The following is a 15,846-nucleotide window of genomic DNA, read 5'->3' as shown; positions in this document are numbered from 1 at the left end:
TAAGATCAAAGGGTATTTGGTAAGTAGAATATAGGATTAGAGTTGTTTGTGAAATTTTAAATTAATCCCTGTATGCACATACATAACACACATAGTTGTTTCTGTCCATAATTTTATGTGTGTGAGGTGTATGCATGTATCAGAGTGCGCAATGTAGAGTCCAGAGCAAGATGTCAGGTATCTCCTATTATCCTTTCAGACTAAGTGTGGAGCTCCCATTTTTTATCGAGGCTGGAAGCCAGCAACCCCAGCAGTACTGTCTCAGTTCTCAGTACTGGAGCTGCAGGGATGCGAGGGACCACAGTTAGCTCTTCCAGTTGCAGGGTGCTGAACACCGGCCCTCACGCGTGTGCAGTGCAGCAAGTGCTCCTACTGCTGAGCTGCCTCCTGAGCTGCTGGCTCATTAATTATAGTTTGGTGAGAGAATATTTTTGCCACATGTGTGCCACTTGTTTAGGGAGTTGTATTTTTTCCTTTCACAGGGAAAATGCTTAGCTCAGTTTCTGCTGCATATCCTGGCTATTTAGATGTTCACTAACTTTCTCCAAATTACTAAAATACTAAAGAACTAATATAGAATTATTGAAGATCTTACCTCCTCCTAGGGGAAAAGTCTAAATGGAATTTTAAAATTATATTATTTTAGCATATTATGAATTTGACCCCGAACGTTTTCTTCCTAGTTTAAAGTTGAGGGAAACTTGGTTTTCCGACTGACATTTATTCCCCCTTTTCTTTTGCAGGTATGGCCTCACAAGTCTTGGTCTACCCACCGTATGTTTATCAAACTCAGTCAAGTGCCTTTTGTAGTGTGAAGAAACTCAAAGTAGAGCCAAGCGGTTGTGTTTTCCAGGAAAGAACCTATCCTCAGATCCACGTGAATGGTAGAAGCTTTGGAAATCCTCATCCTTCCACGAAGGGTAGTGCTTTCCAGACAAAGATACCGTTTACCAAACCTCGAGGACACAGCTTTTCATTGCAGGCAGGTGCCATTGTTGTCAAAGACACTGCCGGTGCTACAAAGGTCATAGCAGCTCAGGCGCAGCAGGCTGGAGTGGAGGCACCGCGGGCCGTGGTGTGGAGGAACAGGTTACATTTCCTAGAAGGTCCCCAGCGATGCGGGTTAAAGCGCAAGAGTGAGGAGTTGGATAATCACAGCGGCGCGATGCAGATAGTCGATGAACTGTCCATACTTCCTGCAATGTTGCAAACCAACATGGGAAATCCAGTGACAGTTGTGACAGCGACCACAGGATCGAAACAGAACTGCACCAGCGGGGAAGGCGACTATCAGTTAGTGCAGCATGAAGTCTTATGCTCTATGAAAAACACGTATGAGGTCCTGGATTTTCTTGGTCGTGGCACGTTTGGCCAGGTTGTCAAATGCTGGAAGAGAGGGACAAATGAAATTGTAGCCATTAAAATTTTGAAGAATCACCCTTCGTATGCACGCCAAGGGCAGATAGAAGTGAGCATCTTAGCCAGGCTCAGCACAGAGAACGCCGATGAGCATAACTTTGTGCGAGCCTATGAGTGCTTCCAGCACCGCAGCCACACCTGCCTAGTCTTTGAGATGCTGGAGCAGAACCTGTATGACTTCCTGAAACAGAATAAATTCAGTCCCCTGCCCCTGAAGGTGATTCGGCCTGTTCTTCAGCAAGTGGCCACTGCACTGAAGAAATTAAAAAGTCTTGGTTTAATTCATGCTGACCTCAAACCAGAGAATATTATGTTGGTGGATCCTGTTCGACAGCCATACAGGGTTAAAGTGATAGACTTTGGATCGGCCAGCCATGTATCAAAGACTGTTTGCTCAACGTATCTGCAGTCTCGCTACTACAGGTAGGCAGCAAATACATTTGCTACCTAACAAATGCTGAGTTTCTGCTAAGTGAAATTTGATAATGTGTGTGTGATGAGAGACTGCTTCTTCTGTTAAATAAGGAAATCAATAAGATCTTCAGGTTTGAGGTTGTAAAAGATGTGAAAATCCAGGCATAAAATTAGTTAAGGACAATAGAAATCTCCACTACTTCTATGCTAAAGATAGCTTTTTTTTTTTTTTTTTTTTTTTTTTTTTTGTGGTTTTTTGGTTTTTTGGATTTGCTTTTTTCAAGACAGGGTTTCTCTATATAGTCCTGGCTGTCCTGGAACTCACTCGGTAGATTAGGCTGGCCTCAAATTCAGATCTGCCTGCCTCTGCCTCCCAGGTGTTAGGACTAAAGGTGTGGGCCACTACCACCTGGAGATGTCTGGTTATTTTTATTATTAATGGGAGATAGAGAATGATGCACAAATAATATGAAACACAAGTCTTTTTTTTTTTTTTTTTTTTTTTTTTGAGACAGGGTTTCTCTGTGTGGCTTCGGCTGTCCTGGAACTCACTCTGTAGACTAGGCTGGCCTGGAACTCAGAAATCTGCCTGCCTCTGCCTCCCAAGTGCTGGGATTCCGCCCAGCGAAACACAAGCCTTTTTAAATGCTGGAAAGTGTTTTTAAAAGTAGTTTCTGTATATTTCTTGGAGCATTTCAGTGCTTGGAAAAAGTAATTTTTAGTTTTTAAAGTTTTGTTTTTTACATTTCTGCATTCAATTTTGTTTTTTACATTTATTTATTTTACACTTATTTATTGTGCACTTGCATGCATACATGCCATGGTGAACATGTGCAAGTCTGAGGATAATTTGTGGGAGTCTGGTTTCTTCCCTCTTACCATGTAGGTCCTTGGGATTGAACCCAGGTCATCAGGCTTTGTGGCAAATGTCTTTACCTACTGATTTTCATGTATGTACATAGCTGCAATGAATTTTTCAATCTATATGCTATGAGTAGTGATATCTTACTGTTGGTGTTATGTGTGGGAAAATTTGAAGACAGGAATAATTTCTATGAAGCTCCTGACAGAGGTTCCGTTGTCAAGATTTAGTGTAATGCTAGACTTATACTGTAGTCTCAGTTGCTAGCTAATGCTTAGTAAGGTTCCTCTGTGAGTATGAAAATGCCTTTGAGTTCATAATTTGAATCCCCAGTTCCTAAGTTGGGGAATATGTTGTTTGCATTTCAGCGTGAATGCTGAGGTGCTTTTGGGGTAGTCTAGAGTGCTAGCACGGTGTAGGCAGGTCCAGAGGCAGCACTGGAAGAGGAGTGCTTGTTCACAAGTCACTAAGCAGATGGCAGTGCAGGCTGTGCTCAGAGGTTGCTACAATAGGAGGGTTATAAACTTTGACCTGACAAGGGGGTAGCAGTTTTGGGGTATCACATCTGCCTTTGTACTACTTTTGGTTTAGCTGATTAGTCTTCTGTAAACATGCTGTAATACCGTGCATAGATAAGAAGCCAGTCAGTCAGCTTCTATAGAAAGCAACTCTGTGTCCTTAGCTATACTAATAGGTTATCAGAAGGAATTCCATGTTCATGTAACTCCGTCATAATTAAGCTTATTGACTACATTAGGAAATGTAGTCTGATTTATTGTTAGTATATTTTGGATTGTATTATGTCTAGTATTAGAGTTGCTGAATACTATTTTTAAAACTGTTTAGATGTGAGATTTGGAGGTACACATCTTTAATCTATACGGGGGAGACAGAAGCAGATGGGCCTTTTGAGTTACAGGCCAGCCAAGGCCACACAGTGAAACTCTGTCTCAAACACACACACACACACACACACACACACACTCACTCACACACAAAATGAAAAGGCAAATCCAAAATGGCACTAAAGCCACCTTTTCAATAGATGGATGATTTGCTGTTGCACCAGGTAGCAGATCTTTTCATATACTTAAGATTTACTTGATCCTCTGTCTTCCTAACTGCTCCTTTCATTTTAGTTTATTGAAACGTTAGATTCAACTTTAGCTGACTTTTTTCTCTGTGGAAGAAAGATTTTGAAATCTTACTCCGTTGCATAGAAAGGCGTGTCCTTTCTGTCACAGACTGGGCTCGACCTTTCAGTAGCCAGCCAGCAATTATGTAAACCCGGCTCCAGCTCACGCCCTGTATTTACTTCACTCGTTAGTGAGTGAGTTCATTATATTTGGGTCCTGCACTATTTCCATGTCAGATTCTGTGCTATGTGATATCTAGTCTCCTTTTTATGACTGAAATGTTTGGAAGGAGAGTAAACAGAAACATTTCATACTTGAGAATGAATTTCTATTGGATATTAAATGTTTCAGAAGAGAATCATTTAAAAAACAACCTAAAAATGATCCTGCTTTCTAGCATTAGGCCTTGGCAAATATATTAACCTTTATGTTAAGAAAGGAAGAAAATTCTGAATAATTGCTAAGTATAAATTCTAAGTATAATTCTGAGTTTGGGTTAATATTTACCTGGCTTTCAGAAACTGTACAGAGCTAAAATTAGTCACAGGTTCTGTGTGTTGAGAGTTTTGTTTTGTTTTGTTTTTAACAAACAACCCAGAAGTTTGTATTCAATAAATAAACGCTCATGTTTATGTTTTGGATGATTATACCTTCATAAAGTACTGAAAATGGACTTGATGGCAGGTTTAAGAGGTAGAATAGTTAGTAAATATTAAGATAGATCAACAAAAATGCAGTGTAGTTCTTAATTAGATTGTACTGAGTCTGGTCTATTTTTATATGAAAATGGTAGCTAGATATTACTTTATTTCAGAATTAGCACATCATTTTTGGAGTCCTGCTGCTTCTGTCTCAGCTTATGACAGGGTTACTTAGAAATTGGATTATACTTGATTTTTCTGTTTAAACGATTCTATGCGATTAAATGGTAGTATAATAAATATTTTAAGATGTGGATAATATATGTATATGCTAGTTTTTAAGGTAAAGGATTGATTTAGGCACAGATTCATGTGTTTCCCGTTTAAACTCTGCAACACAAATGTAGTAGGGATATCTTAAAATAGCCAGGGGCAGCGGCCAGAGATAGTTGACTACTATAGATGGTGAGGCTGTCTAGCTCCTGCCTGATGGAAGCCAGAGTACACGCTAAGGGCGTTGATTTGCTCAAGGTCAGCATGTTCTAAATTCAGCTGCCTGAGTGGTTTCTGTCAGGAACACGGAGGGCTTTTGAATGTGGAAAGCTTTAGCAGCAGAAGGTGCTGCACTTATGAGGTGTGGTGGCAATATTCAGGTCATAACGTTCTTTTTTTTTTTTTTTTTTTAAATATAGAATTTTAGCCTGTGGGTCTCAGCTATTTCAGAGCAGAGACAGGAAAGTGGGCTATAAAGTAACCTGCTTAGAAGGAAATACATGTTGCTGTGGTAATTGGACTTGATAATTTCCATTGAGGTAGTGCATGCTCCGTAGGAATGAGGGTATAACGTGGTGAGAGCACTCACCCAGTGTGGTTCTAGCCTCAACTGTGGTGGGCAGGAGGCTCCTTGTTACTCCTGTGGTAGTACATACAGAACGGTAGGGTGATGAGGAGTGAGTGAGACAGCAGCTCTTCTTTAGGGCACACTCACATTTCATTTGTTTTTGGACCCAGAAGTATCAAAGGTAACATAATTCTAACAAAATTAAGGCTTATAGAAAGAACTGTTGTGATTGAAACTTTATAGAGGTTACTTTATTGATTTTTATTTTATTTTATTTTTGAGGCAGGGTCTTACTATGTAGGCCTGGGTACAGTCTATATAGATAGTCTGGCCATATAAATATGTGACTATCCTGCCTCTGACTCGTAAGTGCTAGGTGTGTGCCACCAAACCCAGGTAGGTTACTTTAGAATGCTTCTGCACCATTTCATTTTTGTTTTCAAAGCATTTTTTATCTATTTTACTTTGCTTCTTACCTCTTGCTTTCAATTTGGGGGCTAGGGAGCAGGAGGAGAAAGACTTACTCTCTATATAAGCCTAGAATGGTGGAAGAATCACTCTGTAGCCCGGGCTGGTCTTGAGCTTAATTCATTTAAAGAGTACAATTCCATGGCTTTGATTGTAGTCGTAGTTGTAAGTTGATGAATCAATTCTAGAATGCTCATGCACCCACCCACCCCACCGCTGTTCTCCAGCCTTCTCATCTTCCTGTCCCATTCAACCGCCAACCAAGGTTGTCCATGTCGTAGCGTGCTTTACTAGTAGCACAGATCCCTAGTGTTGGGTGAGTCAGTTACCAGTGAAAAGAATGGAATTGTCCGCGATTAGAGTCTTTTCCTAAGTCACTCAGTGCCTCTAAAGTGGGGTGCACTGTGCTGGGTGCCCTGGCCAGCACAGAGACCGCCCAGCCTGATGTGTAGCTTGAGCAGCTGGATAGGAGAAAGTGAGGGACTTAAGAGAGAGTGCATTTTTACTTTATTTCAATTTTAATTTTTTTAGTTTGAAACAATTTTAGATATATAAAATACTAACATTTTATTTTCTTAGTTTTCCTACACATAGTTTTTGTGTACACACACACACACACACACACATACACTCACTCACACAGTTTCAGATACAGAGCCCGTTTAGCCCTAAGTAGTTCAGTGTACTCTTAGATTACAAGGATATTTTGGGGCCGCAAGATGGCTCAGTAGGTAGGTACTTGCCAGCAACAACAACAACAACAGCAACAACAACAGCAGCAGCAGCAGCAACAATAATAATAATTTGTAGACATTCCTTAAATATAGATTTCGATAAACTTATTTTACCTATTGTCCACAGAGTTGAGGCGGGGACTCGCTGCACTGCCTGCTCCAGGCCTGGCTTTAACCTAATCCCACCTCTGTGCTGTGATGTCAGCCTTAGGTGCTTGCTTTCTGGCACAAGATGTTCTGACTTGTCTTGTACTCAGTAGCCTCAGCCCTGGGATTGTCTTTTCTCAGTAGGGCTTTCCCCCCCCTCCCTCCCTCCCTCCCTCTCTCTCTCTCTTCCTCCCTTCCTCTGTCCCTCCATTCCTCCCTCCCCATTGTTCCTCTTTCCCTTCCCCTTCCTTCCTTTGGTTTCTCTGTGCTGGCCTGGAACTAGTTCTGTAGACCAGGTTGGCCTCAAACTCACAGAAATCTGCTTCTCTCTGTCTCCCAGTTGTTGGGATTAAAGTTATCATCCCCCCTCCTACCTCTCCTTTTTTCTTGAGAACGGTTATTTAGAAAATAAGATCTGCTAATGCAAGTGTATGTATTGGTAAGATAGTGGTACTTTCTCAGAGCCTTCTGGTGGTCAAACTAGAAGATACATGGCATGTATCTCTGCTCTGCATTTCTGAAGGTTTATATAGTAAAGCTACCAATACATACTGGTATATCTGGTTCTGACACCTTGAGTTTCATTCTGTTTTGTTTGCTTGTTTTGAGATAGAGTCTCTATGTCTGGCTCTCCTGGATGTCACTATGAATGTATAGAGATCCACCTGCCCCTGCCTCTGGAATGCTGGGATTAAAGGCATAAGTTACTACACCCATCTTTGTTACTATTTAAAGCTTTAGAATTATAAACAGATATAACTTATAAAGTTAGGGGTTTTCTAACCACCTAATGGGCAGCTATTTTGATGGCTTTAAACAGCCTTACGTAGCCCAGGCTGTTTTTTTGTCTTACTGTGTGATTGAAGCTTGAACTCCTAAATGAACTGCCTCCATCTCTGAGTACTGAGATTGCAGACGTGCTCCTCTACCTTGCCCAGCTAATTTTAGACCTTCTGATTGATAATACTTGCTTTGAACTTGGGAGGTGTGGCTAGTAGGTGAGGGTTATATTATGTAATGTCTAGGCATCTTTCTGTACCTTTATCATCTTGCTGGCCTCAAATGTGATATTTCTTTCTTATTTTATTTTATTTTATTTTATTTTATTTTTTTTGGTTTTTCGAGACAGGGTTTCTCTGTGTAGCCCTGGCTGTCCTGGAACTTGCTCTGTAGACCAGGCTGGCCTCCAGCTCAGAAATCCACCTGCCTCTGCCTCCCAAGTGCTGGGATTAAAGGTGTGTGCCACCACACCTGACGATTACATGTGATAGTTCTAAAAGCTATAGTTTGAAATTATTTTTGCAAAAATTCTTTTCTATATATGTTCTACCCTGGACACCCTTGGTCAGTATTGTCCCTTTGTGTTAGGAAAACCCAAAGATTATATTTGTAAACACATTGCCTTCTTGAGCTTACATTTTAATATTTATTTTTAATTAGTTAATTTTTTTTGAGACATGATTTTTCTGTGTAGCCCTGGCTGTCCTGGAACTACCTCTGTAGACCAAGCTGTCCTCAAATACACAGAGATCTGCCTGCCTCTGCTGGGATCCCAAGATCTGGGATTAAAGGTGATATGGGGCATATATCTTTTATATTTTTTAAACAGAGCTAATGAATTTCTTATTTAGATTTTTATTTATTTAATTTAATGTGTATGGATGGTTTGATTGCATGCATGTATATGCACTGGGGTTTCAGATGGTTAGGTGTGAGTGATGGGTATTGAGCCCACATTTTTTTTTGCAAGAGCCAGTGCTCTTAGCCACGGAGCCATCTCTCCAGTGCTTTTGCGCCAATATTTTAATAAATTTAAAATTTTAATAGGCTTTTGAGACTTGTTTTTGCTATGTAGCCAAGGCTGGCCTTGAACTCTCAGTGATCCTCCTGCTTTAGCACCATAGTGCTGATTACAAACATGAGTTACCATGACTAGTACAGAAATTATGATTAATTTCTACTATTATTCACTACATGTATTTTGTTTATTGGGTCCTTGCTGTGCCACAGTATGAGTGTGAAGGTCAGAGGACAACTCGTAGGTACTAGGTCTTCTCCCACCATGTAGTCTTATCAGCCTATTCTGGGAAATAGTTCTTCTATTCACCTAATGTAAAAGTAGATAGGTCTCGTCCAGCCTTCATAGTATTGAATACAACATCGCTGTGACAGGTCTTTCGGGCATTTTCATTTTGCATATCTCATGTGTTCTTTGGACAGCATCCCGTCATCTCAACTCCTAGAAACCACTTCTCTGTCTCATCCTGTCACTCAGACGCCCCTGAAAGCTCGTCTGAGTAGCTGCTATGAACATGGTGGGCAGCTGTCTTCTCAAGACTCCTCCTTTAGTTGCTGGGCTCATATTATCCATTTTGAAATTTTTGAGGATCCTTTATGTTTCCATAACATTTCACAGTTTTGAATAGTATATATCTGGAACCCAACTTTTCCACATCCCCGATGGTTCTTCTTTTTTCCTTTTTCTTTTTCAAACTTTAAAAACATTTTAAAATTTATTATTTTATGTTTCGTGTGTTGTGATGGTTTATATATGCTTGGCCCAGGAAGTGGCACTATTAGGAGGTGTGACCTTGTTGGAATAGGTATGTCAATGTAGGTGTGAGCTTAAGACCCTCACCCTAGCTGCCTGGAAGTAAGTCTTCTACCAGCAGCCTTCAGATGAAGATGGAGAACTGTGAGCTCCTCCTGTTCCATGCCTGCCAGGTTGCTGCCATGTTCCTGCCTTGATGATAATGGACTCAACCTCTGAACCATAAAGCAGCCCCAATTAAATATCCTTTATGAGACTTGCCTTGGTCAAGGTATTTGTTCACAGTGGTAAAACCCCAACTAACACAGGTGTTTAGCTTATATGGATATCTATGTACCTGGTGTCTACCTGGTGCCAAGGAGGCTGAAAGAAGATTGGATTGCCTGGAGCTGGAGTTAGAGGTGGTTGTGAGGCAGCATGTGAGTGCAGGGAATGGAAGCTGGGCCATCTGGAAGAGCAGGTAGTGCTCCTGTCTGCTGAGCCATCGCTCCGGACCCCTTTCTTCTATTCTGATAGCCGTAAAGCGTTCTCTTACTGTTTGACTGGCATCCGGCTCATATTTTCCTGAGGAAAGTGTTGCTGAGCTCACTTGTGCGCTCTTTGTTTCTAGCTATCTCTCATTGTTAAAATGTCCAGCAGAAATTGAACACATTCTGTGTTCATTCATGTAGTGCCTGCTTACCATAAGAATACTGGTGAATGTGCAGATTCAGTATATATATTTTATTTTTTTCTAAAAGTATTGAAGTGTTAGTACATTATTTGTACCTTGCTTACATAGAGCACTGCCCTTGGGGACTGTGCCATGGAAAATATTTCACAGTATCTCTTTTAGTATTGTACCTACGGGACTAAAAGCTACAGAAAGAAGGAGAATGAATTGACCATGTTCTAAAATAATGATCATTTGAAAGGAGCATTTGAATTAATACACATATTGAGTATTAGATTTTTTTCTTTAGATGAAACAAAAAAAAAAAAACTATCCTTCCCATGTAATCTTCCCCTTGTTGAGTGTTCATACCTCATGGTCACACTTAACTCTTGTCTGATTCTTGGATTATTTTTATATAATGACAGTGTTTTGTATATGATTCAAAAAATATTAGTAACCAGAAAGAGGAGGAGGAAGAAGAAAAGGAAGAGGAGGACGATGACTAAATAATAGAGTTGATGCAAAATTCAGGACACTACTGGAAACTCTGAATTTAAATTTCTGTCATAGACTTTATAAACGAGGAGGCTACTTAACCATACCTTCTTAACCATAAGTAGGTAAATGGATATACTGCCCTCTTGTCCTATAGGTGTGGACGAGTGAACAAAGCTTTAATGTCTGAATGCTCAATGGCACTATTTAGGCCCATTTATGTCAGGGCATTTTTAAAGCTTCGTCATAGCCATTTAATTCTGCACATGGTCGCTATAAAATGCAGAATAAACATAATGCCCTGTAAGCTGGATTGACTAGTCAGGTTCTCTCAGGCTTGAAAGGCTCTATGCTAAAATTACATGTACCTCTTATAGTCACTCATAGGTTAAAAGAAGACTTTCATGATGGCCTTTAACTCAAGTCAATAAAAGCCTATGATTTCAAAGGCTGTCAGTATCACCCATAGGCTGTCTTTAGCACTATTGGAAAGATACATCTAGCCTCATGGATGTGACTGTCATGAGGATATGGAGCATATATGCCTATTTATTTCTCTGTCTTCAGCATCTTCCAGTGGCTGGAATTTAGTTCCCTGAATGTTATTAACAAATGTGTTCCTATGGAAGAGTGAGTGTCATTCTGTGCTGGTGAATAATTTAGGTGTCAGCTGGTGAGGTGAGCTTGTATTACTCAGACAGACTCCAATATGCGCTAAACTTTGGCATTAAATAGGAAAAAAAAATCTTTTGTGAAAGCCCTGGTTTACAAAATTGTATATATTTCCATAAAATTGAAAATTATTTCACTTTATTTTTAAATTTCAAAATATTTTTTAAAAGATTATATTTAAAAAAATTCTGTATCTGTGTCTGGGCACGTGCATATGGATGCAGTGCTTGCACAGAGTAGAGCAGAGCTACCAGATCTGGAGCTAGCATTTATAGATGGTGGTTGTGAGCTAGGGAGTTGGGGACTGAACTCAGTCAGGTCTTCTGCAAGAGCAGGAAAAGCACTCTGAACTGCTAAGCCATCTCTTTAGCCATACGAAAAAATTTAAAAGCTAGCAAGAATGTAGCAAATTAGGAACATTTTTTCCCTTTATATTGTGGTTTTATTTTATAATTTCATAGAACGTGTTTACGCTTCATTTAAAACAATCCTATTATGGCTATAATTTTCAGATGTCAGAGAGCCTGCTTGTGTAAACCTTCACCTCACAGGTATACTTTCATATTTTTATGGGAAAGATTTTAAGGTAGTAGGTATATGCATTTTGCTGAAAGATATTCTACCCCCTCCTATATATTACACTGTTCTGTGTTTACAGTCGTAACATGAAGGTGGCCTTTTGTAGAATGCTCGCCTGACATGCAGGAAGCCTTGAGTTTGGTCCCCAAGTTTTATGTATTGGGCGCTGTAACCTCAGCATCCAGGAAGGGATGGAGGAGAATCAACCAATGGCATTCCGAGCCCTGGGGTGCACCAGACCTCTCATAGCCTTCTTTTTTCTTCCTTGCCTACAAGTCTTTTTTAAAAAGGGAGAAAATACCTTTCTGCCCAAGTTGTTTTCATATGAGTAGGTTCAGTAAACAAACTCACAAAATTTGAAATGGTTTAGCCGCTTTTTACAACATTAAAAAGTATAGATATGATTTTTTGTGTTTTGTGTAGGTACTTTTTTAAAATGTGGGGAATAAGAATACAAAATAATGACGTTTCTTGACTGCTTTGTCCTCATCACTGAGCTAAAGTGTTTATCATTACTCTTGGCCCTTGTAGTAGCTGAAAAAATAGTAACATCATCTGCATTTTATGAACAGGAAGTTGAGATTCAGATTTGTTGAACAACAGTGATGGAGTGCTGGGAATAAATGTGTGTGCCGCCATAACTCGGTTTAGAAGCAAGCCTTTGATGTCTCTTTTTCCTATTGTGTGACCAGATCCTACTGATTTAACTCTGATATATTCCTGCATGTAATTTTGCCACACCTTTTTCTGTGTCTTGTTTTTGTTCTGGTCTGGACCTCTGCATTGTAATTTTTTCTTACACACACACACACACACACACACAGACGGATTTATTTTATGCATGTCTTAGTTAGGATTTCTATTGCTGTGATAAAACACCATGGCTGAAAGAAGCGCTTCTGAAGGAAGGCGGGTCAGGAGCTCAAGGCAGGGAACTGGAGGCAGGCATTGATGGTGGGTCTCTGGAGCAGTGCTGCTGCTTATTGGCTTGTTCTTCATGACTAGCTCATAGAGGCTAAAAAAGGACATGTAACTCCTGGAGCTGGAGTTAGAGATGGTTGTGAGCCACCCTGTGTGAACTCAAGTCCTCTGGAAGAGCAAGAAGGCTCTTAACCACTGAGCCATGTCTCTAGTCCCTCTCTAGCCACCTTTGATAGTGTACAAAATTATTTGTTTTACTTTTTACTTTTTAACAAGTGTACTTTTATATTTTTTCTTTTGTTGTCCATGCTTGGGACTTAAAATTTAAGAAACTGTTGTCAAATTTAGGGTTATAAAGGAATGTAACTATATTCTAATAATAATAATAATGTATTAATACTATGTTTTAATAATTTATTGTCGTAGTTCATGAGGTATTAAATATCCTGTTTTTAGACAAGGGTTGAATTCAAGTCATGAAACAGAACAAGAGCGTAGGATTGATGGGCTAAGTAAGCACAGGAAGTTATGTTACTATATTAACTCACGCTTATGATTCTGGGTCTTTACTTACTGTGTCACCTGTAGCAAGTCACTTCCTTTCTGAGCCTCAGTTTACTCATTTTGAAAATGTTAATAGCTACTTCAAAGGCTGCTGTGAAGATGAATACATAACGCAGGTCAGGCACTAATGTGTTGGGACGCTGCATGCACTATACATAGGGCTGCACAGAGGGGCGGAGCTTTGCAAGAATAGTGAGCTTATTTCTCGGTGACTTACTTCTGACACTGTACTGCTGCAGTTCCTTAGAACCAAATCAGTTGGTATAAATCATTATGGTAGCTTATTGTATGTGTATTGTGCTTTATCTGCATGTATGACATGTGTCATGTGGAGGTCAGAGGAGGACACTAGATCTCCTGGAACTAGAGTTATGATGGATGTTTTTGAGACAGCAAATAAGCACTGAGAACTGAATCCAGGTCTGTGCAGGAGCAACAGATGTTCTTGACCATTGACCCATCTCTCCAGCCCCATGAATTTGTGTGTTTTTTTTAAAAAAAAAATAGGTTGGAATTTTTGCTGGTGACAGTCTCTTGTTTTATCTGTTTTCTTAAATGTTTTAAAATACATGTTTTATAATCTCAGTAGTTCTGTGACTGTATGGGGCTTCTGTTATTTTCTTCCCTCTGTATTTTGGCATTGAATTGTGTTTTCTACCTCGCTGAGAGTGTTGTGTGTTAATGCTGGACTGTGGGCATGAAAAGTTCCTGACTTGTGCTGTTTATTTAATATGGTAGCCAGCGGTGTCTGATGCTGTGTAGTAGGTATGAACTAATTTATATTCTTTGAAATGACAGAGGCTGAGTCATGGCCTCAGCTACATTAGTCACATCTGAAGTGGCCAACACATCCAGGTGCACAGTAGAGACAATGTCTCCAGCAATTTGGACATCTGTTGGACAGTGCTATCTAGAGTCTTTGTGTGATAATGTTTCCTTGAGTGATTTTAGTTTTACTATAGAATGTGGGTAGTGGTGTTATTTCTAGGTTGGCTGGTCTTTTTGTTTACTCTTTATGATTTTTTTTCCTCGATTTTTTGAAAAGCTTAGGCCAGGGCCCTTCTTTCCTAACAGTCTGAATGGTAGTCTTTGAATCCAGGTCAATGAGAGACAGTTGCAGGCTCTAGGTCCCTGCTCCTGTTTATCCTTTATGCCTTGCTATTAGTTAGCAACTGTTTGAACATGAGATAGGTGACTGCTCAAGTTAGAGCACCATCTTTATAGATCCCAGCTGCTACAGTGAGAGAGAGGCAGGCCTGTAAACAGACTCCACAGGTGCTTGGATTCCAGGAGAAGGCCAGGTGCCATTCTCACTTTACCAGAGCAGCTTCTAGGCCAGGTTGCCAGAGTCAGAGACATTAGAAAGATCCCAGTGGCAGCACATCCTCCTCCCTTATAATGAGGACCCCTTAATTAGGTGTGCTTCTCCTCTTCCTGGTCCCACGCCAGGCCTCAGAGGTGCACATGCCTTCCTTGGAATTCCCTCCTTTTCTTGCCACCTAGGAATCAGGCACTGTCTTGCTGCAGGTTCTTGCTGTGAAACTTTACCCCTTGCTCCCAGGCCTGTAAAGAAGGGTCCCCAACTCTGCCTCCCTGGCCTGAGCGCTTCTCGGAGCTCTCCCAGGTCTGTAAAGAAGGGTCCCCAACTCTACCTCACTGGCCTAAGCGCTTCACCGTGGCCTGCTGTAGGCCTGCATGTCAGTCTGTCAGCTTCTGGTTCTTTAAATGCCCAACATGTTTGTCTTTGTTCTGACAAACTCTGACAGTCCTGCTGTGCAGTCCTGGCCTCCCTCTGTCTCTTGAAGGTTGCTTAGATTTAATGTGTAACACCCCCATGCGCACCAATAACTTTTCTAATTAAACTTCTTCTTTCCCAAAAGAAGAGTTTACCATAATGTCTCTTTTGAACTCAAAACTTAACAATTATCTCAAGAAAATGTAGTTTCAATCCAATAATATTTTCTTTTTATACTGGGATTTGTTTCTTAGAGTTTGTGTCTTGTCTGTTTTAAGTTACTTTTCATAGACTTTTGAAATAGATTTTTTTTTTTTAAAGAGTAGTTTATTTCCTAGGAAGCTCTGTGAGAGACAGAGTTCCTGTGTGGCCCTGTCTTGTCTTCACACATAATCAAGGTCACTACCCTGCCTTCATGCACTCTCCCACCCTCTCACACACACACCTCTTTCTTCCCTTGGAGCTTTATGCACCACCAGTACAAATGATGATCCTACGTACGTATTACCACTCCAGATCTATACACCAGGCTGTTTGTATATTATCTAGCTTTATAATTGGGTCCTCTTACTTCCTTTACTCAGAACATAATTCACAGCAGTGACACTTATTTTTAGAGCAGTTATCTCAGGAAAGTAGTAGTTTTAGTAGGAAATCATGTATGATTGTCATGGTTTAGAGGTTTGCTTTCATGTTTCCTTAAATCCCAGTAGTCTGGATTTAGGAGTTGCTTAATGTAGCTATCTATTTTGTAGGTTACAGAGTATCTGAGAATTTAATTTAAAACATTGAAGTAGGATGTATTTTTGGGAGCATTGTATCAAATTAGATAATTTATGTTCTCCAGTGCTTCTTAGATTTTATTTATTATTATTGTGTGTGCATGTGTTATATGTGGGGTGTGCACATGTACCGTGGCTCAGGTGTGGTGGACAGAAGGCAGTCTTCAGAGTAGGTTATTTCCCCCACCACTTACCAGGCTTGCAAATGCTTTTATCACCTGAGCCATGTG

At 40.3% G+C, this 15,846-nt stretch overlaps 1 protein-coding gene across 5 annotated transcripts in view; it reads left to right on the top strand.

The window, feature by feature from the left end:
- Hipk3 (homeodomain interacting protein kinase 3) overlaps positions 1–15,846 on the top strand; it is a 66,804-nt gene that overhangs the window by 18,968 nt on the left and 31,990 nt on the right. For all 5 annotated transcript variants that reach the window (XM_052183120.1, XM_052183118.1, XM_052183119.1 and 2 more), the window contains exon 2: positions 744–1,842. In XM_052183120.1, the coding sequence (XP_052039080.1) occupies positions 746–1,842 (1,097 nt within the window). In that variant the 5' untranslated portion in view covers positions 744–745. The remainder of the gene's footprint in view (positions 1–743; positions 1,843–15,846) is intronic.

The sequence above is a fragment of the Apodemus sylvaticus genome, chromosome 5 (assembly GCF_947179515.1).
Source record: "Apodemus sylvaticus chromosome 5, mApoSyl1.1, whole genome shotgun sequence".
Classification (NCBI taxonomy): domain Eukaryota; kingdom Metazoa; phylum Chordata; class Mammalia; order Rodentia; family Muridae; genus Apodemus; species Apodemus sylvaticus.
This window is presented reverse-complemented; position numbering and strand designations above follow the sequence as displayed.